The sequence below is a fragment of the Mesoplodon bidens genome (genome assembly GCF_964165515.1).
Source record: "Mesoplodon bidens genome assembly, chromosome: 14".
Classification (NCBI taxonomy): domain Eukaryota; kingdom Metazoa; phylum Chordata; class Mammalia; order Artiodactyla; family Ziphiidae; genus Mesoplodon; species Mesoplodon bidens.
Window position 1 is genome coordinate 76,192,086 of NC_138170.1, and position 23,005 is coordinate 76,215,090.

The 23,005-nt window shown below is 36.3% G+C and overlaps 1 protein-coding gene across 2 annotated transcripts in view; it reads left to right on the forward strand.

The window, feature by feature from the left end:
* The window catches only part of SMC6 (structural maintenance of chromosomes 6), a 69,624-nt gene that overhangs the window by 31,786 nt on the left and 14,833 nt on the right, over window positions 1–23,005 (forward strand). For both annotated transcript variants that reach the window (XM_081254066.1, XM_081254065.1), the window contains 11 exons: window positions 45–133; window positions 312–476; window positions 884–1,062; window positions 2,242–2,446; window positions 6,204–6,318; window positions 9,829–9,989; window positions 13,521–13,656; window positions 15,118–15,198; window positions 16,311–16,481; window positions 21,704–21,841; window positions 22,805–22,950. In XM_081254066.1, coding sequence (XP_081110192.1) covers window positions 45–133; window positions 312–476; window positions 884–1,062; window positions 2,242–2,446; window positions 6,204–6,318; window positions 9,829–9,989; window positions 13,521–13,656; window positions 15,118–15,198; window positions 16,311–16,481; window positions 21,704–21,841; window positions 22,805–22,950 — 1,586 coding nt within the window. The remainder of the gene's footprint in view (window positions 1–44; window positions 134–311; window positions 477–883; window positions 1,063–2,241; window positions 2,447–6,203; window positions 6,319–9,828; window positions 9,990–13,520; window positions 13,657–15,117; window positions 15,199–16,310; window positions 16,482–21,703; window positions 21,842–22,804; window positions 22,951–23,005) is intronic.

Here is a 23,005-nt window from a genome sequence, read left to right on the forward strand (position 1 = left end):
TGTTTGTTTTTTCATTTTACCAAAGAATGTCTATTTTTTTTTAGGTTTTATACAACCATTCCCTAAACGAGTATAGAGCATTAAAGAAAGATGATGAGCAGCTCTGCAAAAGAATTGAAGAACTGAGAAAAAGGTAAGATAGTTACTTTACAATTTTCATAGTTATCTCATTTTGTAATAACGTAATCCAGGTGAAATAGAATATTTTATTTTCTGTATTATTGCTAAAGGAATTTTATCACATTGCTTTATGTTTTTTCAATGTTCGGTTTTTCATTGAACATTTTCCACTTTGTATTATTTACCATTAGTGCTGATCAGTCTTTGGAACCTGAACGGTTGGAAAGGCAAAAAAAAATATCTTGCTTAAAAGAAAAAGTAAAGGTCTTACAGGATCAAGAAAGTTCAGTCAATCAAGAGATCGAACAATTTCAGCAAGCCATAGAAAAGGACAAAGAAGAACATACCAGAATTAAGTAAGTGTCCACATTCTTATACTTTTTTCAGTTATTTGAAAATCATCTAGTTTTCCTCTTATATGAAAAGAGAATACATGTTTTTGTTGTTGTTCTTCTTCTTCTTCCTCATAATAAAGGATCTTTTAAAATCACTTTCCTAATAAGACTTCTTAAACTTGTAGAATTGGACAGTTTCTGGGATTTCTAGTCCTCGTCACGATTGCATTTTTTTTTTTTCCATGCTAAGTTTTGAGGTCTTCTGACTTTTTTCCTGGTAGCACAGTTGTTTTCAAGTGAAGAAATCCGCTTTTAGTTTTTAGGGCAGCTGTGTCATTCACTGGTATGCAGGTATTAGGGGAAAAGACTGAGTATTTCTATTTAACTGTATCACATATCTGTTTTGTTTTTCCACTTGTATTTTGTAGGAGAGAAGAGTTAGATGTGAAGAATACACTGAACTATAATCAGAGGCAACTGAAAGAATTGAAAGATAGTAAAACTGATCGACTGAAAAGATTTGGCCCTCATGTTCCAGCTCTTCTGGAAGCCATAGATGATGCTTACAGACGGGAGCATTTTACCTATAAACCTGTAGGCCCTTTAGGTATTTGTCACCAATTAGTCAGTATATAATAAAAATTAGAAGTACATTTTTATTTTCTGGAAGGAGTCTGTTGAATATAATTTTAAACGCTGTTATCGAAGAACCGTGTAGTTATATGTAGACTTTGTACATATTTTAAGAAATAATGATAAAATCACTTTAAACTTTGTCACTTTCCTTTTGTATATTTTAAGCATAAAAAAGCCAAAAGAAAGAGAACTTAGGAAAAGGAAAAGTAATTATAGAGTTGAATAATCTGCTTTTGGGTTTTTTTTGAATGAATAAATCAATGAACTAATTTGCATGTAATTGATTAGTAGGAAAATTCAGTGATATCAAGATATAGTTAAAAGGCCAATCACCTGAGTTTTGTGTAAAACTTGATAAAATGACTTGTCTTTTTAAGTTTCTATTTAGGTTTGGACAGTATTACTTCTAAGTCCTCTTTCAACTATAAGCTGAGGTTATTTAGTTATCCTCATATATACATGAGAAAAAAAAATCAATTGAGTTCTGAGGAGTTATCTCTAATTCTGTACATCATTAGGTGAAAATGATGCTATAAATATAAATATACTTTTTTAGTAAAGTACTGTATAAGTACAGGATTATGTACTGTATTAAGTATTGTAGTAATGTCTCTTCATTTAAATGATATGTACCTCTATACCAGGATCCATTTCAATAGATGAGGTATTTTTTTCCTTCTCTAAATCTAAAATTTCAATATTAATCAGTTTTACAGAAAATAGTGAACAGTCTATAACCCTTTTGGCTTGATTTTCAAAACACCATTCAGAGGCTGGAATAGTATTATATATATATATTATATATATATATATATATATATATAATATATATATATACACACACACACATATACACACACACACACACACACACACACACACACACACACACATATATATACATACACATAGGAGAAATACTGTTGATTTACATTAGAGTGAGACAGCTTTTTACAGGATTTGGTGGGTTTTCTCCCCAGTGTATCCAGTGGGATGGGGTATTTTCCATTTGGTTAAAATAAGATCTATAATATCATTTAAATTGCTTCATATGAAAATATTTTAAAGTCATTTATGAACTATTATAAAGATAGTTACATTAATATTTCAAGTATTTATGGGCTTTTTAATAATTTTCTCTCACTTTTAGGAGCTTGCATTCATCTTCGGGACCCTGAGCTTGCTTTGGCTATTGAATCTTGCTTAAAAGGACTTCTGCAAGCCTATTGTTGCCATAATCATGCTGATGAAAGAGTGCTTCAGGCACTGATGAAAAGGTTTTACTCACCAGGGACCTCACGGCCACAGATAATAGTTTCTGAGTTTCGGAATGATGTGTATGATGTAAGACACAGGTAAGGCATCAGTAATTAAATACTGTTTCTGGTTTTGCTTAGTTACGTGCAAGCTCAGAAAGAGTTAAAACATTTTTAATGTTAACCATATCTACACTACTGATTTGTAAAATTCCATCAAGCCACGTCTTTAATTTGAATCTTAGGCATTGGAGATACATAGATAAATGAGAGATACTCCCTGCCTTTGAGGTCCTTACATGAGATCTGTTTTGGGAGACATACTGGGAAGTAGATGTTGTGTGGCTTAGAAATTGTACTGAAGAGGGAAATGGTGCAGACCTGGCCACGTTAAGAGGGAGGGTGTACGGAAGAACTTTGGCACTCATTACTCACAGTTCAACTCTAGGTGGTTTACAGATTCCATAAAGAGCTGTGATTGTTTTCTTTAATGACCCTAACAAACCTCAAGGGCACCATACCCAAACTGCCTTCTTTGTTAGCCGCTGGCTCGCTAATCACTTTACTTTTAAAGATATACGTGTATGTGTGTGTGTGTATTCCTACATATATATAGTCCTCTCTATATATCCCTGTATATATATCCCTATGTATATATATATTCCTATATATATATTCCTATATATTTATATTCCTATTAACAGATTGTTTTAAAATTTATCTCTCCCACTCCACTTTTTCTTATAAATCCAATTTTTGCTTTTTTCAATTGCCTTATATTTGGAAACATTAAAAATGCCCTTCATTTTAAGCATGTTTTTTCTGTGTTTAATTTGATTGTGGTATTTTTCCTTTTACTTGGTTTTATTTTTTTATTTATTTATTTATTTTTTTTGCTGTACGTGGGCCTCTCACTGTTGTGGCCTCTCCCGTTGTGGAGCACAGGCTCCGGACGCGCAGGCTCAACGGCCATGGCTCACGGGCCCAACCGCTCCGCGGCATGTGGGATCTTCCCAGACCGGGGCACGAACCCGTGTCCCCTGCATCGGCAGGCGGACTCTCAACCACTGCGCCACCAGGGAAGCCCCCTTACTTGGTTTTAGAAATCACGTTTTTATTAAAGCTTTCTTCTAAGCTTAATTAGGATCATCAAATCATTTTGTCCTATAATTCCTCTTACCAGTGAGGCTCCCCGTGCTCACCTAGAATTGATGTGTGGTTTTTCCTTTGTCCCTCTCGTCCTCTTTAGGCTTTCTACATTATGTTGTTTAGTGAGCCTATTCCATACTTGTCCTTTCCTTGTCTCATCACTGACACATTATTGCTACTATTCCTTCCTACTTTTAGTTTTCCTCGACTGATTTTACAGCATCTCTCAGCGGGCAACTAATTGTGATATAAACTAAATATGAAGTGCATCCCAGGGAAGTAGAGCAAAAGGAAGGGGTGGTTGTGACTGGGTGCTTTAGAGCAAGCTGGTGGGAGCAGCCCTGTCTAGCAGTGGCATGTGCCTGCTCCAAAATACTTGCTGCTTCCTAACATAGAATCCTGTGCTTTCAGTGGACTGGCCAGAGCCTATGTTTCACCACCATCCCCTCCCACATCCCCTCCCTCTTAGACTCGGGCTCCCTATCCCCTTTCCCCTCACTCCCTGCGTTGTTTCATTGACACTGCTTGATGTTTCTAGAGCGCCCACCCCCTGTTCTTTCCTATCTTTGTTTTTACTTCCACTTGAACTCTGTCCTAAGGTTACTATCCTATTTCTCTGCCTCTTTTTAACAGGAAAAACTTCTCAGAAGAGTTGTTTGTGTCACTAATTTCTCTCTTCCCCTTCTTTCTTGAACCTACTCCAGTCAAGTTTTTATAGCTTCATCATGTACCAGAGCAGCTCTGGTCCAGGCGCCAGTAAGCCTTGTGTGGCTTGGTCCTGTCGACCTTCCTTCCTACCCGCTGACTTGACCTACCAGCAGTATTTGATTCAGTTGATCGTTTAATTCTTCCTGAAACACTTTTTTTTACTTTGTCCCTAGGATGTCACTCTTCTTGTTTTCCCAAATCTCTAGGTATTCTTTTCTAATGTCTTCTGCTTATTTCTCCTCACTTGGGAACCTCCAGTATCAGTGTTCCAGACCTCTTCTCCATGTGCACCTACTCCCAGCACTTACTTCCTGGGTGAACTCATCCAGTTTCATGGCTTTAAATATAGTCCATACACTGATGATCACCACATTATGTTTCTAGCTGGGCTCTTTCCTCTGAACTCCAGAATATAATACATTCAATTTATATTTTCCACTTTCATGTCCAAAAGACATTTGAAACTTAACATATCTAAAAGCCAAACTCCTGAGATCCACCCTAAAAACTGCTCTTCCTAGTCATCCCCATCTCCATTTTTCAGTTGCTCAAGCCAAAACCTCAGTCATCCTTGACTTCTTTCTGCCATCCCACATCCTACTGGCTATACTTTATAAATGTATCCAGGATCTAAACACTTCTGCAGTGCCACCCTGGTTCACGCCATTATCATATCTCAAGTGAGTTTTGCTTCTGGTTCCCTTCCATCCATACTCTCAATATCACAGCCAGAGTAAAATCAGACCATGTCATCCCTCTGCTCAAGTCGTCCTGTACATTCTCATCCTCTTTAGGCCTAACTGCGACCTCTCGGGCCCACATGACCCGTCCTCTTGCCATCTCTCCTGTCCTTGTGTCCAGTAGCACTCCCAGCACTGCTCATCCACCACAGCACACTGGCCTCCCGGCTTCTCCAACAGCCCTCTTAGGGCCTTTGCAAATGCTGCTCCCTGGGCACAAAATGCTCTTCTTCAGTATGCTAATGTAACTCCCATTTCCTCAGGTGTCTGCCTGTTGACACCTTAGTAAGGCTCTTCCTGACTGTTTCTGTGTGAAAAAGCACAGTATATCACTTTTTCTTGATTTTTCTGGCTCCCTTCAGTAGAATGTAAGCTCCATGGGGAGAAGGATATAGTCTGTTTTGTTAACTGCTATCTCCTTATCCTCTGAACAGCATCTTGCACATAGTAGGTGCTCAGTAAATACATGTTGAATTAATGAATGAATAAGTGGAAAACATATATATACAAAGATATTTCTTTGTTTTGGAATTTTAGAACTAAGAAAGCAGTAAGAATGCCATTGCCTTTTCCCAGTGTGTTTTAATTAAATGACTTTTATGTTTGTATGATAGAGTATAAGATTTAAGAAAACTGTAATGATTAAGTATAACAGGCAATAGGACATAATGATTGAGAATCTGGGTTCTAGAGCCGAGCTGCCTGGTTTAAATCCTAGCCTGACCTCTTACCTCTATGACATTGGGGAACTTATTAAACTCTCTGCAGCTCATTTGGGGAAAAAAAAAAAATAGAGCGAATAATATTATCTATCTCATATAGTTGTTTTGAGGAGTAAATGAGCTAATATAGGTTTCCGCAGGGATATCCCTCTGTGGGTATAAAAATCTGTGGATGCTCAAGCCCCATACTTGGTCCTCTGAAGCCACAGTCCGCATCTGCTGATTCTGACAACCACAGATACTGCAGTGCATACTGTATTCATTGAAAAAGAATCCACATATAAGTGGACCTATGCAGTTCAAACTCGTGTTGTTCACGGGTCAACTGTATTTATGATATGCTTAGAACAGTGCCCAGCACATAGTAATATATAAATGTTTGCTAATAAAATAAAATAAACCTAATACAGATGTTTTCAAACGTTATCACATATTTTCCATGTCTTGTTACTATCCATCATCTCATCACCCATTTAAAAAATATACATATATAATTACCATTTGGTAAGTTAATCCTTATATATTTTTGTCTCCTAGAGCTGCTTATCATCCAGAGTTCCCAACGGTTCTGACAGCTTTAGAAATAGATAATGCAGTTGTCACAAATAGCCTAATTGACATGAGAAGCATAGAGACAGTGCTGCTGATCAAAGTAAGACCAGATGCTTGCTGTATTTTATATTATTCTGAATTTCCTAAACTGAGGTTGGTTATGTAAATTCCTATTCTGCTTAAGTACTTGATATTTTATGAATTCTTTTTCTTAGAAAAACTTTGAGTTCTGTAAAATAAATCAGTGTTTATTCTTCATCAGTATACATATTTCTATTGATATGTACTTGTTAGATTAGATCACCAATATTGTGTTTCATCTATTGGCATAAATTTGCTGAGAAGGGACAAGGGAATTCAAAACAAATCTGTAATTAATACAAACAGAGTCTCTTTTTCTCATTAATGGAACCTGAGAGGCAATGACATCAGTCATCCAAATGTGTATATGTGAATTGCAAGTTCATATTGTAATTATTTGTGGGCTTGGCCCTCTCATATTTTAGACAGATACTTGAAAGAAAATAATGAAGTCCTCTTGTAAAGGTCTGTTCCAAGGAAGGTTGATTAGGCCTCAGTTAAGCCTAATCCTCTTTTTACTTCCTCTAGGAAGTAAAATACTAAATATTTCCAGGCTTTCCCTACATAATTCAGTGTACTAATCTTTTATTGGAATTTGCTGTTCACTCATCTTTTCTAGGGTGTAAAAGACATTTAGAAAAAATAAGATTTCATTTTTCTATGAAAAATAATATTTCGAAGGTAAATATTTTCATGTGAAAAAGTACTTAAAATTTTTAACTTTAGTGGATAGCAATATCAGAATTTAAAAATAAAATCTATCAGGGAGATTGGTTCAAGATGGCGGAGTAGAAGGACATGTGCTCACTCCCTCTTGCAAGAGCACCGGAATTACAACTAACTGCCGAGCAGTCATCGACAGGAAGACACTGGAACTCACCAGTATCTGGTACCTTCCAAAAAAGATACCCCACATCCAAAAACAAAGGAGAAGCCGCAATGAGATGGTAGGAGGGGCGCAATCACAATAAAATCAAATCCCATAACGGCTGGGTGGGTGACTCACAAACTGGAGAACACTTATATCACAGAAGTCCACCCGCTGGAGTGAACGTTCTGAGCCCCATGTCAGGCTTCCCAACGTGGGGTTCTGGCAACGGGAGGAGGAATTCCTAGAGAACCAGACTTTGAAGGCTAGCAGGATTTGATTGCAGGACTTCGACAAGACTGGGGGAAACAGAGACTCCACTCTTAGAGGGCACGCACAAAGTAGTGTGCGCATCGGGACCCCGGGGAAGGAGCAGTGACTCCATAGGAGACTGAACCAGACCTACCTGCTAGTGTGGGAGGCTCTCCTGCAGAGGTGGGGGGTGGCTGTGGCCCACCGTGGGGACAAGGACACTGGCAGCAGAAGTTCTGGGAAGTACTCCTTGGCGTGAGCCCTCCCAGAGTCAGCCATTAGCCCCACCAAAGAGCCGGGAAGACTCCAGTGCTGGGTCACCACAGGGCAAACAACCAACGGGTGGGGGCGGGGAAGCAGGGAACCCAGCCCCACCCATCAGCAGAAAACGGGATTAAAGTTTTACTGAGCTCTGCCCACCAGAGCAACACCCAGTTCTACCCACCACCAGTCCCTCCCATCAGGAAACCTGCACAAGCCTCTTAGATAGCCTCATCCACCAAAGGGCAGACAGCAGAAGCAAGAAGAACTACAGTTCTGCAGCCTGTGGAAGGAAAACCATGTTCTTGGATTGGAAGAATCAATATTGTGAAAATGACTATACTATCCAAAGCAATCTACAGATTCAGTGCAATCCCTATCAAATTAACAGTGGCATTTTTTACAGAACTAGAACAAAAAATCTTAACATTTGTATGGAGACACAAAAGACCCCGAATAGCCACAGCAATCTCGAGGGAAAAGAAACGGAGCTGGAAGAATCAGACTCCCTTACTTCAGACTATACTACAAAGCTACAGTCATCAAGACAATATGGTACTGGTACAAAAACAGAAATATAGATCAATGGAACAGGATAGGAAGCCCAGAGATAAACCCATGCACCTATGGTCAACTAATCTATGACAAAGGAGGCAAGGATATACAATGGAGAAAAGACAGTCTCTTCAATTAGTGGTGCTGGGAAAACTGGACAGCTACATGTAAAAGAATGAAATTAGAACACTCCATAACACCATACACAAAAATAAACTCAAAATGGTTTAGAGACCTAAATGTAAGACCGCACGCTGTAAAACTCTTAGAGGAAAACATAGGAAGAACACTCTTTGACATAAATCACAGCAAGATATATTTTTATCCACCTCCTAGAGTAATGGAAATAAAAATAAACAAATGGGACCTAATGAAACTTAAAAGCTTTTGCACAGCAAAGGAAACTACAAACAAGACGAAAAGACAACCCTCAGAATGGGAGATAATATTTGCAAATGAATCAACGGACAAAGGATTAATCTCCAAAATACATAAACAGCTCACGCAGCTCAATATTAAAAAAAAAAATCAAAAAATGGGCAGAAGACCTAAACACACATTTCTGCAAAGAAGACATACAGATGGCCAAGACGCACATGAAAAGCTGCTCAACATCACTAAATATTAGAGAAATGCAAAGCAAAACTACAATGAGGTATCACCTCACACCAGTTAGAATAGGCATCATCAGAAGATGTACAAACAGCAAATGCTGGAGAGGGTGTGGAGAAAATGGAACCCTCTTGCACTCTTGGTGGGAATGTAAATTGATACAGCCACTATGGAGAACAGTATGGAGGTTCCTTGAAAAACTAAAAATAGAATTACTGGATTACCCAGCAATCCCACTACTGGGCATATACCCAGAGAAAACCATGATTCAAAAAGACACATGCCCTCCATTGTTCATTGCAGCACTATTCACACCAGCCAGGTCATGGAAGCAACCTAAATGCCCATTGACAGATGAATGGATAAAGAAGATGTGGTACATATATACAGTGGGATATTACTCAGCCATAGAAAGGAACGAAATTGGGTCATTTGTAGAGATGTAGATTGATCTAGAGACTGTCATACAGAGTGAAGTAAGTCAGAAAGAGAAAAACAAATATGGTATATTAACGCATATATGTGGAACCTAGAAAAATGGTACAGATGAACCGATTTGCAGGGCAGAAATAAGAGACACAGATGTAGAGAACAAAGGTATGGACACCAATGTGGGAGAGTGGTGGGGGGGGGTTGTGTGATGAATTGAGAGATTGGGATTGACATGTATACACTGATATGTATAAAATGGATGACTAATAAAAACGTGCTGTATAAAAAATAAATAAAATTCAAAAAAATATGTATCAGTTTGTCATAAGACATTATTTCTTATGTTTTTAAGACTCTTAATAGTTTAATTCTTTGAATCTTGAAAGTTGTTTTTTAAATTATTTTATTTTTCTCATGGAATTATTTCATTTGAATGTTTAAATAAAAATACTTGAATCTTAAAGTGATAATAGGTAATATTTTGAAATTATATACAACAGAAATGCTTCGGCATATTTTTAAAATGTATTTTCCCCTCTATTTTTTTAGAATAATTCTGTAGCTCGTGCAGTAATGCAGTCCCAAAAGCCACCCAAGAATTGTAGAGAAGCTTTTACTGCTGATGGTGATCAAGTTTTTGCAGGGCGTTATTATTCATCTGAATATAGAAGACCTAAGTTTCTCAGCAGAGATGTGGATTCTGAAATAAGGTTAGTGTCCAGTGTAGCTTTACTGTATTATTCCCACTAGTTCTTTGGGGTTCATTTCTTTTCATATTACTCTATTAGTAGTTATGTCAGTGAAGAATTGTGAGTAATCTGTTTGGTCTTAAAAGATCATTTAGCTGGATGTAGAATTCTAGATTGATGGTTATTTTCCATCATGACTTTAATGACAGTATTCTGGGCTTGATGAGCTGGTCTGCACATTGATTATTACCTGTCTGCAAGGAGGTTAGGAGCTTAACTCAGAATGTAAATCAGCTACATCACTATACCACTGTTTAGTTTTGCTGATTTTTCTCAGTGAGAGTACAAGTGTGCTGGGTATACATTCTGGCTCAAGGTCCTTGCTGTGTCTCTGCCTGTTACTTTGAGTTGCACTGTTCTAGAAGAAAAATCAGTTGGCACCGTTAAATCAAATGCTTAGGGAGACAGAGCTGCTAGAGGAGACGCAGTGAGAAGCCAAACAAAAAACTAAAGGTACTTAATAAGATTCAAACACGTGCAAAAAGAACTTTTGGTACGAGAAAAGCATGATTTTCCCAACTGAACTGTCAGTTGATGAATTGATAGGGTGGAGCTGAATTAATGACCTAGAAGACCTCAAGCAGAAGAACATAGAACTTAGGTAAAAGCACTATCTAAGAAAACTGAGTAAAAGTGAAAGTATTCTAAATGGGTTTTATATATAGGGGGAAATGAGGTTTTTTTAAAATAGATATCTGATTTTCAAATTATATTAGTTATTTTTGTATGATTATGAGAGCAGCATAAAGCAAAATAACCATAGTGGATATTGGGAAATTTAGTAAAAATTTCTTTTTTAGCAACAGAAAACTGTTGAATGACCTGCAACTTGTTATTACAGCACTCAACACACATTTTAAATTGACACTGAATCTTTGTGATAGGATAGATGAAAATTCATCAATGTCTGAACGTACCTGTATAAAATTGACCTGTAAAGTGATAAATTTTTGTCCGCTGTGCCATGACACTTAAATCAGGCCCTTCTAATTCTTAACTGCGTAAGACTAAATTATATAGTACTCAAGCAAACATGAATGCAAATGTATAAACAATATTGTGGTAGTGTTACGTGTGTAATTCATGCTTTTTCTTTCAACAAAAAATGCCTTGTGCATTTGTGTTCCACATCTTTAAAAAAAGTATGACATTCTTGGGAAAGGTAGTAAGTGTATCAGCAGCAAATCAGGATCCCTGATTCTAGCATTTTAGTAGTAATGGTTTAAGACTTATTTATGAAGTTAATAATTGGCTTCATTTTTAGCTAAAATATTTGCATCAATGTGTAGTGGACAGAGCTTTTGTTTTAAAAGCCAGGTGAACATTGGTTTTTTAAAAATTGTTTCTCACCTTGATAAACTTTATTGATTGAAAATATACTAAGTTATCATGATACTTAAATGATATTTGTGTCATCTGTTTTGACCTGAACCAATATGATAGTTGTCTGATATTTGGAAATTTAAAAAAATTCACTGGTGTTTTTTAAATACGGAAAATATAAATTGGAAAACAAAAGTAGCTCATAATTCCATCTCTCCACAGTCCCTGTTGACATTTTTAAAATGATTAAAAGTAATATAGGCATGTAGTGAGAAAATTCAAACAGTACAGAAATGAATGCAATGAAAAGTGAAGCCCTTTGCCCCCACTTAGGTATAATGTTTTCAAGGTTCATCCATTTGTGCTGTGTATAAGAACGCATATGGTTTCTGTGTCTTGCTTTTTGTCTCTCAATCTTATATCTTGGAGATTGTTCCATATCAGGACACTTAGAGCTGCCCCTTGGTATGGCTGTTCCATAACCTGCCTGACCAGTTCCTGTTGATGGACATACGTGTTACCTGAGGTTTTCTCCTACTGTAGCAGTGCTGCAATGAGAACGCACATGTGTATCTTGGCATACTTCTGAAAGTATATGCATAGATTAAATTCTAAATGGTGAAAATGCTGAGTCAAAGGATATGTGAATTTTAAAATTTTTTAATAGCTGTTGCCAAATGACTGTCATTGTTTTATTAACATACAATTTATGGCCTGATTTTAAATATTTAATAACATTAAACAATTACTAATATTTTTAATACTTAATAATATTAAGTGAGCCTAAATAAATAAATAAATATTTAAATTTTATTTTATTATTATATAAGTTGATCATTTAATAGCAATTGCTATTTATTTATTAAAATAAATATTTATTAATATTTATTAAAATAAGTATTTAAATTTTATTTAGTTATTATATAAGTTGATCATTTAATAGCAATTGCCAAATGACTACAGAACAATTGATTCCCTAATCCCCTCTCACACTATGAGTATATGAAGTATGCTTTTCTGTACCCTCATTAACTCAGCACTGGCAGGTTCCTGTTGATGAAAGATGGCTCTGAAAAAGTTTTTGCATCTGGCTCCATTTTTACCAGAAATACCACACTTTCTCTCCCCTTTTTCTCATTTTATCATTTGTTTATCATTCATTCAGCTAACGTCATTGGTTTTTGTTTTTAATTTTGAGAATTCCACAAGGTAGCACAGTTCTAATAGTTCATCAAATTTAAGATGTTCTATTATTTTATATACCAGTAAAAAAGAAAAGTATTGATAGTTGAACCATTGACTGGAAGATGATTTCAGAATTCAGAGATGTTAAAATGTGGAAAAATGTGCATCTTAGTGAAATCTGGCATACACTCTTTATCAGAGAAAAGTTGTTCTTAATTGCACAGGTGGTTCTCTTCCACCAGGCACAGAGTTTTAGAAGACAGAGTCAGTGAGACAGGAAAAGATCACTTCTGAAGACAGTTGCCTCTGCTGGCATAGAGACCCTCTATGGCTTTGGCATCTGCCGACCTTATCCTCCACCTCTTTTCACTGTCCTCCTCTCCTTCCCTTTCACTCCCCACACATTCATAGCATTTATTCACCACAGAAAATGTTGAGCTGACCTTCAGTTTTACTGACCTTCAGTCTTATTCGTTTTTCACCTCTTTGTGCCTTCGTGTATTTCTTTCCATCTTCTCCTCTAGATGGTCCATCTGGTGAAAACTTAAGAGAACACAAGTCAGTTGTCACTTCTCCCAGACTTACTCTTAGGTTCCCGTGGTATTGTGGACATATAGTGCAGTGTCCTGTTCACATTTCAATGTTATGGTTTATTTCCTGACGTTTTGCCTTTTTGTTTGATTCCTTTATGCCTTAATTTTTTTTTCTACCTCTGCCTATCACTGTGCACAATGCCTACCACAGATAAATCATAAATACTTACCAATGAAGTAAGTAAAATTTAATTCCAGTTTAGAAGATGTTTTTTGAAACCTCTGTATTTTCATGTTATGAATTACTTGGTAGGAATACAGAACTGGTTTAACTGCATAGGTTTTGCAAAAAAAAGCTATTGAAAATAGGGCTTTCTTTGTAAAGATCTAAATATTTGTAATATTCAGAAGTAAATTTAAAGTATTTTTGTACCCTCTCTTCTCTATTAAGTGACTTGGAGAATGAGGTTGAAAATAAGAAAGCCCAGATATCAAATCTTCAGCAACATTTGTCTGCCCTTGAAAAGGATATTAAACAGAATGAAGAACTTCTTAGACGGTGCCAACTACATTATAAAGAGTTAAAGGTAAAAAACATCATTTCTTTTCTCACCTTAATCATTTCCAAGTTATTTTTAAGGTCTTAACATTCACTTAGTTAGACGAATAGTTCTCAACTATTTTGGCCTCAAGCCCCTTTACACTCTTAAAAGAGCTTTTGCTTGTTTGGGTTTTATCTATCAGTATTCATACTATTAAAACTTAAAGCAAAATTTAAGAATGTTTATTAATTCATTTAAAAATAATAAGTACATTATGTGTTAACGTAAGTAACATTTGTATGAAAAATAACTATTTTCCAAAACCAAAAAGATATAGTAAAAAGATTGACGTTTTTTATATTTTTTTAAATCTCTAACATCTGGCTTAATAAAATGCACCTGAACTGTCATATCAGCTTCTGTAATCCGTCTGTTGCAATATTACACGTCATAGCTATAAACCTCCTGCACACCTGTAAGAAATAGATAGTAAACTTGGTCTTAAAAAAAAGAATGCCGGGCTTCCCTGGGGGCGCAGGCATTAAGAATCTGCCTGCCAGTGCAGGGGACACGGGTTCGAGCCCTGGTCCGGGAAGATCCCACGTGCCAGAGAGCGGCTAAGCCTGTGCGCCACAACTACTGAGCCTGCGCTCTAGAGCCCGCGAACCCCAGCTACTGACCCCGCATGCCACAACTACTGAAGCCTGCGCGCCTAGAGCCCGTGCTCTGCAACAGGAGAAGCCACCACAATGAGAAGCCTGAGCACAGCAACAAAGACCCAACACAGCCAAAAATAAATAAAATAACATAAATTTTTTTTAAAAAGGCTTTTAAATAAATAAATAATAATGCCTTAGTGTTTTTATGAAAATAGTGTTGACTTCATGGACCCTCTGAAAGAGTCTCAGAGACACCCAGGAGATAGTGGGATTGGACTTTAAGAACCACTGGAGTTGGGCTTCCCTGGTGGCGCAGTGGTTGAGAGTCCGCCTGCCGATGCAGGGGACACGGGTTCGTGCCCCGGTCCGGGAGGATCCCACATGCCGCGGAGCGGCTGGGCGTGTGAGCCATGGCCGCTGAGCCTGCGCGTCCGGAGCCTGTGCTCCGCAACGGGAGAGGCCACGGCAGTGAGAAGCCCGCGTACCGCAAAAAAAAAAAAAAAAAAAAAGAACCACTGGAGTAATCTTTCCATAACTTGAGACTGGATGTTTCAGGAAAGTACTTTCTCTGTGGACTCAACACTGTCATCATTTTAAATGCTAAGGTGGAGTACTTATATCTGCTTTGCATGAGAGTGGATTAGCAATAATGGTGATCAAGGCAGACTTTATACATACATTTCTTTGGTTCATTTAATACTAATGTGTCTCTTTCATTAACTATGGAATCCTTCTGTAACATAAAGCAGAGTAGAACTTTGTTGATTAATACATCCTTCTCCAGGGTTTTTGTTTTTATTTTTCATTTATTTCTAATTACTAAAATCTAAATACTGTTTTTCAAAAGATGAAAATAAGAAGAAGTATTTCTGAAATTCGGGAACTTGAGAATATAGAAGAACACCAGTCTGTAGATATTGCAACCTTGGTAAGACTCTTTTCCTCAATTTAAATGTAATGTTAAAGGACAAATCTGTCATTTAATTTAAGAGTATCTACTCTCAGCTTTATAAAAAAATCCTTTTTTGAGGCTACTTTTTATGATTGCTATATCCATTTACAAATAAGGTAGAAACTACCTGGTGTATGGCCTTCAAGTTCCTTAATATTTTGTATATGTAACTTGCATGCGTTGTAATTGGTTTTGTCTTCTTCTGTTGATACATAAAATAAAACTTTATCAGAGTTTATTATGTAAATAGTGCCCTCTCAAACCAAACTACCTAGCATAGTTTTTTTCAGAATTAATCAGTATCAATATTAGTGATATCTTTTAGTCAGTTGAAGTTGGTCTCTTTGCATTATTTTCTCTTTTCCAAGTTAATGGTTTTAACTTACCGCATATTTGTTAGTCTATTTTAATTTCTCTTAGACATCTTTTTATGACATTCAGCTTAGCTCTCTGTGTTACCATAAGTAGTGAATTAGATAGATTGCAGAGTCTTGTTAAAATGAATCAGTTTTTACCAATTGTCTACTCTCTACCAGGCATCATGTTAAATGCTGAGGGACACAACAGTGAACAAAACAGATCAAGTCCCTGCACTGATAGAGCTTTACTCTAATAAGAATTTGTCTTCATTTTTTATTAGTAATCTGGTTTTCCTCTTAGTGTTTTTCTGCTTTCATTACTTTTATTGATAGACTAAATTTCTTAAAGGTATGGACTGTGTCTTGTTTATTTTTGTTTACTCAGCATCTAACACATTGTCTGGCATAAGATATATATTTATATACATTATATTTTGAAAGAAAAAGTGAGTAGATAAGAATAAAAGTTACCCCTTTTGATTATGACCTCGAGCACAATGTAGTTTGTCTTCTAAATGTAATCCTTTTCTATTTTTGAACCTATTTCTTCTACCTCCTAATTTACCATTAAGAGTATGAAAATATCATAACTTGTTCTTCGTATTTGTCTTTAATCTGATTTACTTGTAGCCTATAGTTTCTCCTCTTCTAGAATTGTTTGTACTGTTTTTCCATTTGATTACTTAAAAGTGTTTTAATTAATTCTGTATGCTCTGTAAATGTTGCCAGGAAGACGAAGCTCAAGAAAATAAAATCAAAATGAAAATGGTTGAGAAAAACATGGAACAACAAAAAGAGAATATGGAACATTTTAGAAGTCTGAAAACAGAAGTGGAAAACAAGTATGATGCAATTAAACAGAAAATTAATCAGCTATCAGAGCTAGCAGATCCACTCAAGGTATGTCTTTTTTTTATTTTTATTTTTTTTTTTTTATTTTTTTTTTTTCTTTTTGCGGTATGTGGGCCTCTCACTGTTGTGGCCTCTCCCGTTGCGGAGCACAGGCTCCGGATGCGCAGGCCCAGCGGCCATGGCTCACGGGCCCAGCCGCTCCGCGGCATATGGGATCCTCCCAGACCGGGGCACGAACCCGTATCCCCTGCATCGGCAGGCGGACTCTCAACCACTGCGCCACCAGGGAGGCCCAGGTATGTCTTATTGTTACTCTACTATATATATTTTTTATGCTTCGGTTTTATATACGCGGTATACCGACTAGATACTGCCTCAGCAGAATTTATGGCTAAATGTAAATGTAACTGTATAAAACCGGGCTGTAAACCAACTTTTCATCATTAGATCAATTAGAATTAAACACTCTGCTCACGCCTTTAAAGAGAATAAATTGCCAAATTTCTGACCCCCCCAGAAGATTACAGCTTTTGTTACCTTTTTATTTTGTGAGATTTTTTTCTTCTTTGAGAACTAGAGGCCGGACATCTTATCTGTCTATACTGTTTCTGTGCTTATCTGTTCTCTTGTCCCACTTTTCCTCAATAGCTGAAGAATTAGTTGATATAAAAGCCAGCTTGAAATAAAATGCTACCCAATTCCCATTTATTAACATATCTGCATTATATTCCAACTAGAATTCAATCGGCTTTTTTTTTTTTTTTTAAAGCACATACTTTTTGGAACCAAATTAGGGAAATAAAGTTATTTAACAATTAAAGTCTGTAAATTGCATCATGTTTAATAGCTTTGTTGTCAAGTAGCTTACTATCATTCTCATTTTTATGAATAGCTCAATTATTCTCGAAACCTCAAATTTTATTTATAAGACATTGAGAAGAATTAATAGTATGTTTTAAGAGGAGAAAGGTTTATTGATGATATAACCCCCTTTTTTTGCAGGAAAACTACCCCTTTGAATCAAAATGTATTTAGATATTTAAAATTTTTTAAAGAATTTGTATGCATATGAACTTTACTGTAATTGTCTCCATTGACAATTTTAGAAAACATAATTTATTAAAGGAAGTTAGAGGAGGAGCCGAGCAGAAACAACTTTTCTCTGTTTGCGGTGGCCTCTCTATAGCTGCTTTCCATAGAGCTGTGATTCCTGCCTGCTGTTGTAATGCAAGGTGGTTTACTTTTTTTCTGTTTGAGATAAGAATAAAAAATGGGAAAATAGAGTGATAAATTACTGATTAAGAGAATAAAAAATTTTAATAATAAAGTTGTGAGGAAGGAAAAAAGTATTAAGGATACTATTGAAAAGACAAATAGTAGTTACTACAGGAAATTAGAATTAAAAACACAAAAAGTCCAAGATAAAAAAGAAGACAAAATTAGTTTTTAAAAGAAAATAGAATAAGAAGAAATAAAATAAGTATGAAAACTGTCAAGAATAGGAGAGAGAGAATTCAAAACTCAGAAATTAGAGCAGTGAAGTTAAAACAAAGATGAGGTAATAGAAAATTTTAAATGGGTGAAGGATTGAGCAGGGAAACTTAAAATGATAAAGTATGCTAAAACAATATAGGAAAAGAAATAATTAGCACCCCAATTGTCCCAGATAGCTTAAAATTAAAAACAAACAATGAAAGATAAGCTGTGTTCTGTTCTTTTAGGGATGTGTAGGCTAACGCAACTCCTGGAATTGGGAGTGCGTAGATAAGTTCAAGAGCAGAAAATATGGGCAGAAGGCAGTAAGAATTCTTGGTCTTAAGTTCTTTGCCTTGGTTGCAAATAAGTGAAAGCTAGATGAGTCCTTCAGTAAACCTGCATGCAGTCAGCCAGTAGCCAAGAGGGTTTTCCTTTGCAATATCACATCCCAACAGCCATCCCAATAGGTAACAACAGGACCAAGAATATTTGGCTAACAAGAGAATTTAATTCCTCAGAAACTGTCTTTGTGATATATTGGCAGCTTCTAAATATAATCTGTTTGCTATCAGGATGTTTGTTCATTTTGTGTCAGAGGAGTGGTGAGGAGTGGAATACTCTGTTCAAATATGTAGTCATTGAAATCTTCGCATAAGATTTCAACATTTTTCTCCCTTTGAACAGTTTATTTTGATTTACACTGCAAACTTAATGCTTTAGTTACAAATTAAATTTTTTGTACACGGAGCATGACCTACATCAAAAATGATGGTCTGCATTTTGGAGTAGGAGGGCCTCTCAGTTTCTGATAGAGATAATGAGTGTTTATTTGGATTGAGGCTGACTATGCTTTTGAAAATTCCAAGATCTAATGATCTATAGCTTTTTAAAACCTCATAATTGATGTAGAGTTATATGAAGCAAGTGGCTATAATACATACTGTAGCAATTTATCTAATGTTGTCGGGTAACTAAAATTGGTTATCTAGGCATCAAAGAGAATAAAATTTTTCAGTGATTCTTTCCCTTCTAGCATCTCAGCCTGTCATTTTAAAGGCTGAACTTTCTAGGGCTACATCAGAATTAATATTAGATCTAATCCAACCTAGTCCTCACCCCAAAACCAGGATGAGTGTCACTAACTGGCTTTTAATATCTCTAAGTCTCTGTTTCACCATGAACAAAATGAAATTAAAAGAAATACTCTCTTGGTTCCTTTTTAGTTTTAAGTTTGATGCTACCTATGATATAAATTTATTAAATATATAAGGACAAGTCAAAAGCCATGATAAACGTGGAGAAAAGAACATTAAATTCTTTTCATCCTATTTTATAAGTCAAGTCTTTCCCTTTCTAAAGTTGCTAGGAGAAAAGATTAAGCAGCACAAATCTGCCCTGATATAATTGACCCCTTTGGCTCTAGAAAGCTGATTTGGTTCCCTAAAGCAAATGTGGACATATTTATTTTGAAAGTTTCTACCAAAAGTGATTCGAAAATTTACTGTTCAACCATTCTGTTTCATAAGGTATTGCAATTTCTAACTGTAGTATCTCCTACTATGTAAATTGCACCCATTTTTTTTATTCTCCTCAAAGTAAAGGAACAGAGTATCTCCCTACTCCATATAACAATGTTTTTATTTTTAATAGAACTCTGCTATAAAAGCTGTATATTATTAAGTGTCCACCTTGGGTGATAGTTATTTTTAGCAGTACAAACAAGATGCAGTAAATTGTAGCCTTAGGTCAGCAAATAGCCTAAATCTATTCTTTTATATGAGGTAAATACTTGAAATGTTTAGATACTTCACATGTTCTTTTTCTTTTCGGGATATCTCCAAATATTCTGCCTTCCTTGGTGCTGTTGTTTTGGTTTGTGTTAGTTTCTTTTTCCTTATAACTGTGATTCCTGAGGCTGAACATTACCATCATAGTGTGTACGTCCAGTACTAGGCTCAAAAAACAAACGGACTAAAATTTAATTCGGTGGTTATTAGGTCAAGAGCCATTTTAAAAATTGAGATTCAGGGATTCTCAGCCTACTAAAACAGAATCTCCAAAGGTGGAGTTTGGAAATCTGTATATTTTTTAAAACATCCAAATTGATGATAAAGAAGTCAATCTGTATATCAGTATTTGAGAAAGCTGCCGCGATTGCTGGCTATGTATATATATATACCATCTTCTAAATAAAATCTTTTCACTAGGCTATGCCTCCTTTAAAGAAATTTGTTTATTGCATGTACTCAAATAGAAGGCAGATTCCCATAACAAGGGAAAAATCCAGTAACAAAGGAAAATATATTTTAGTCGCCATTCATATATGAAATTATTAGGCAAAATAATCAAAATGTGTACTTGACATTAGGTCTACTAATTTAATTATACATGAACACAAAATCACAGGTACAAAGTGATATTTTTTTTTTTTTTTTCTTTTTGCGGTATGCGGGCCTCTCACTGTTGTGGCCTCTCCCGTTGCGGAGCACAGGCTCCGGACGCGCAGGCCCAGAGGCCATGGCTCACGGGCCCAGCCGCTCCGCGGCATATGGGATCCTCCCAGACCGGGGCACGAACCCGTATCCCCTGCATCGGCAGGCGGACTCTCAACCACTGCGCCACCAGGGAGGCCCAAAGTGATATATTTAACATTTAGAAATACTTCTTTGTTTCCATTTACATTTCATGAATTAATTTTTTTAACCTTTCTCATGTGTCTTCAGCGTTGGCATCTTTACGGTGATTAGAGCTATATTTTGAGTACTTAGAAGAGTTGAGTGATGGATTTTTCCAGAGCTCTTGATCTTCTCTTTCATCTATATTATTTTAAATATAGCACTTTTAATAAATCATCTTTTGGGCTTCCCTGGTGGCGCAGTGGTTGAGAGTCCGCCTCCCACTGCAGGGGACACGGGTTCGTGCCCTGGCCGGGAGGATCCCACATGCCGCGGAGTGGCTGGGCCCGTGAGCCATGGCCGCTGAGCCTGCACATCCGGAACCTGTGCTCTGCAACGGGAGAGGCCACAACAGTGAGAGGCCCGCGTACCGCAAAAAAAAAAAAAAAAGAAAGAAAGCACTTGATATTTCGTCCTAAAAGTAATGGTTAGCTGTTATTTGTTCTTGTTTGTATTTCTTCTCTTTATTTCTTTCTTTTGGGATTAGCCAAGTAATTTTTAGTGTTCCTTTTTAAAATTTCCTCTACTAGTTTGTTTAGCTACAATTTTTGTTTTTTTGTTTTTTTCCCAGTGGTTGCTGTGCGTTACAGTATGCATCTTTACCTTATAGTTTACTACTGTTTCCCTTTAAAGTGATCTTTGGATAGCTTCTTTACAGTTATATTTTGTTCTCAAAATTATGAGGTTACACCTCCAGAAATGATGACCAAATAAGTCAGTGTTAAATTTCTTCACATCTTTTCCTCCTCCACCCCAATTCACCTTTTTTTAAAACCAGGTTTCGCCTGTCAGATACCTCTGTAATATACAACACTTACATTGTTTTAAGTCTTTTCAGGCTAACATAGCTTCCCAGGAAACTGCCTTGTTTACCAAAATAAAGTTGAGATCACCATAAGGTATGGAGACTTCATACAAGAACTTTAATATGATAATGTGACTTCTCAATTTGGGAAACTCCTCACTTCTCTTCAGAAACATATGGATATGAACTTAATAACACTTGCCTCTTAAAGCAGCATAATCCTGTCCACTTTATTGAGTTGTCAATTAGTTTATGCCTATGCTGATAATTTTTTAAAGTAATCTTTATAGATTATTTTGGTTTTATTTAAACAGGATGAATTAAACCTTGCTGATTCCGAAGTGGATAACCAAAAACGAGGGAAACGGCATTATGAAGACAAGCAAAAAGAACACTTGGATACTTTAAATAAAAAGAAACGAGAATTAGATATGAAAGAAAAAGAACTAGAGGTTATCCATCATTTTTTTAAATGTTTTGTTTACACCCTTAGTCATGATTATTAAAGTGTGTTTTCCTAATGTCATGTTTTCCAAACATAGACATGTTGTCTGATGACTGTTTTGTATGAAGTAACAGCTGTTTCAGTGAATCAACAGAGGAGAAGACTGAGGGACTCTCAGAGTGTGGGGACTTCTTAGATCAACATGAAGAGGACTTTAGGCAGCACTGTAACAGCCCCATGTAGTGTCACTGAGTGATTTGGAAAATGGCTCTCCCTCTGCTGAAATAGTTCCTTAAATGCCCAGCTTGGCAAGTGCATACAGCTTCATGTCAGAAAAATGCTCCCCTGCCTCTGAGTAACTTGGGTGTGAGCTGGGTTGCAGTTCAGCCCCCACTTACTAGATAACCTTTGTTGACAACTGAAAGCAGCAGCCCTGTTTTTAGAGGAGAGTAAGTTGAGGGCAACCGTGGTTTAACCTAAAAGAGATGAATTCCAGCTTTGCTTTTACATGTCTTAGGAAAATGATTTAAACTCTGTAATTCACTTCCCTACTTGTTTAAAACTTACTGTACTACAAATGTCGTGAATATAAATACTATGTTTAATACGTTACAAACACGAGGGTCTTTGTGTTTTCAGTACTACTTGATGTTCAGAATCCATGTCTGACCTCAGCACCCTGGGTGCCAAACCTTTCATAACTGCTACTTGAAATTTGTTTCACTAGGAAGTTATGGAGCTCTTACAAATTATTAAAGTTATGTACACCAATGCAATTTTCTCTTAAAGATTATGACAACTCTGGACCGTATTCTCAATATAAAGCTTAGAACAACAGTGATATTAAACGTAATTAAAATACATTTCTTAAACATAAGTTCAGAATTCTATTTTGCATACTTTGGCACAAGTAGTACAGTGAATTGTTATATCAAAGAAGAGTTTTAAAGTTAAACATCTGTTATCTTAGGAGAAAATGTCACAAGCAAGACAAATCTGCCCAGAGCGGATAGAAGTAAAAAAATCTGCATCAATTCTAGACAAAGAAATTAATAGATTAAGACAAAAGATACAGGCAGAACATGCTAGTCATGGAGATCGAGAGGAAATAATGAGGTAAGTGGTTGCTCGCTTTTCTACTTTATGATATTATCCATAGATATATAATAGT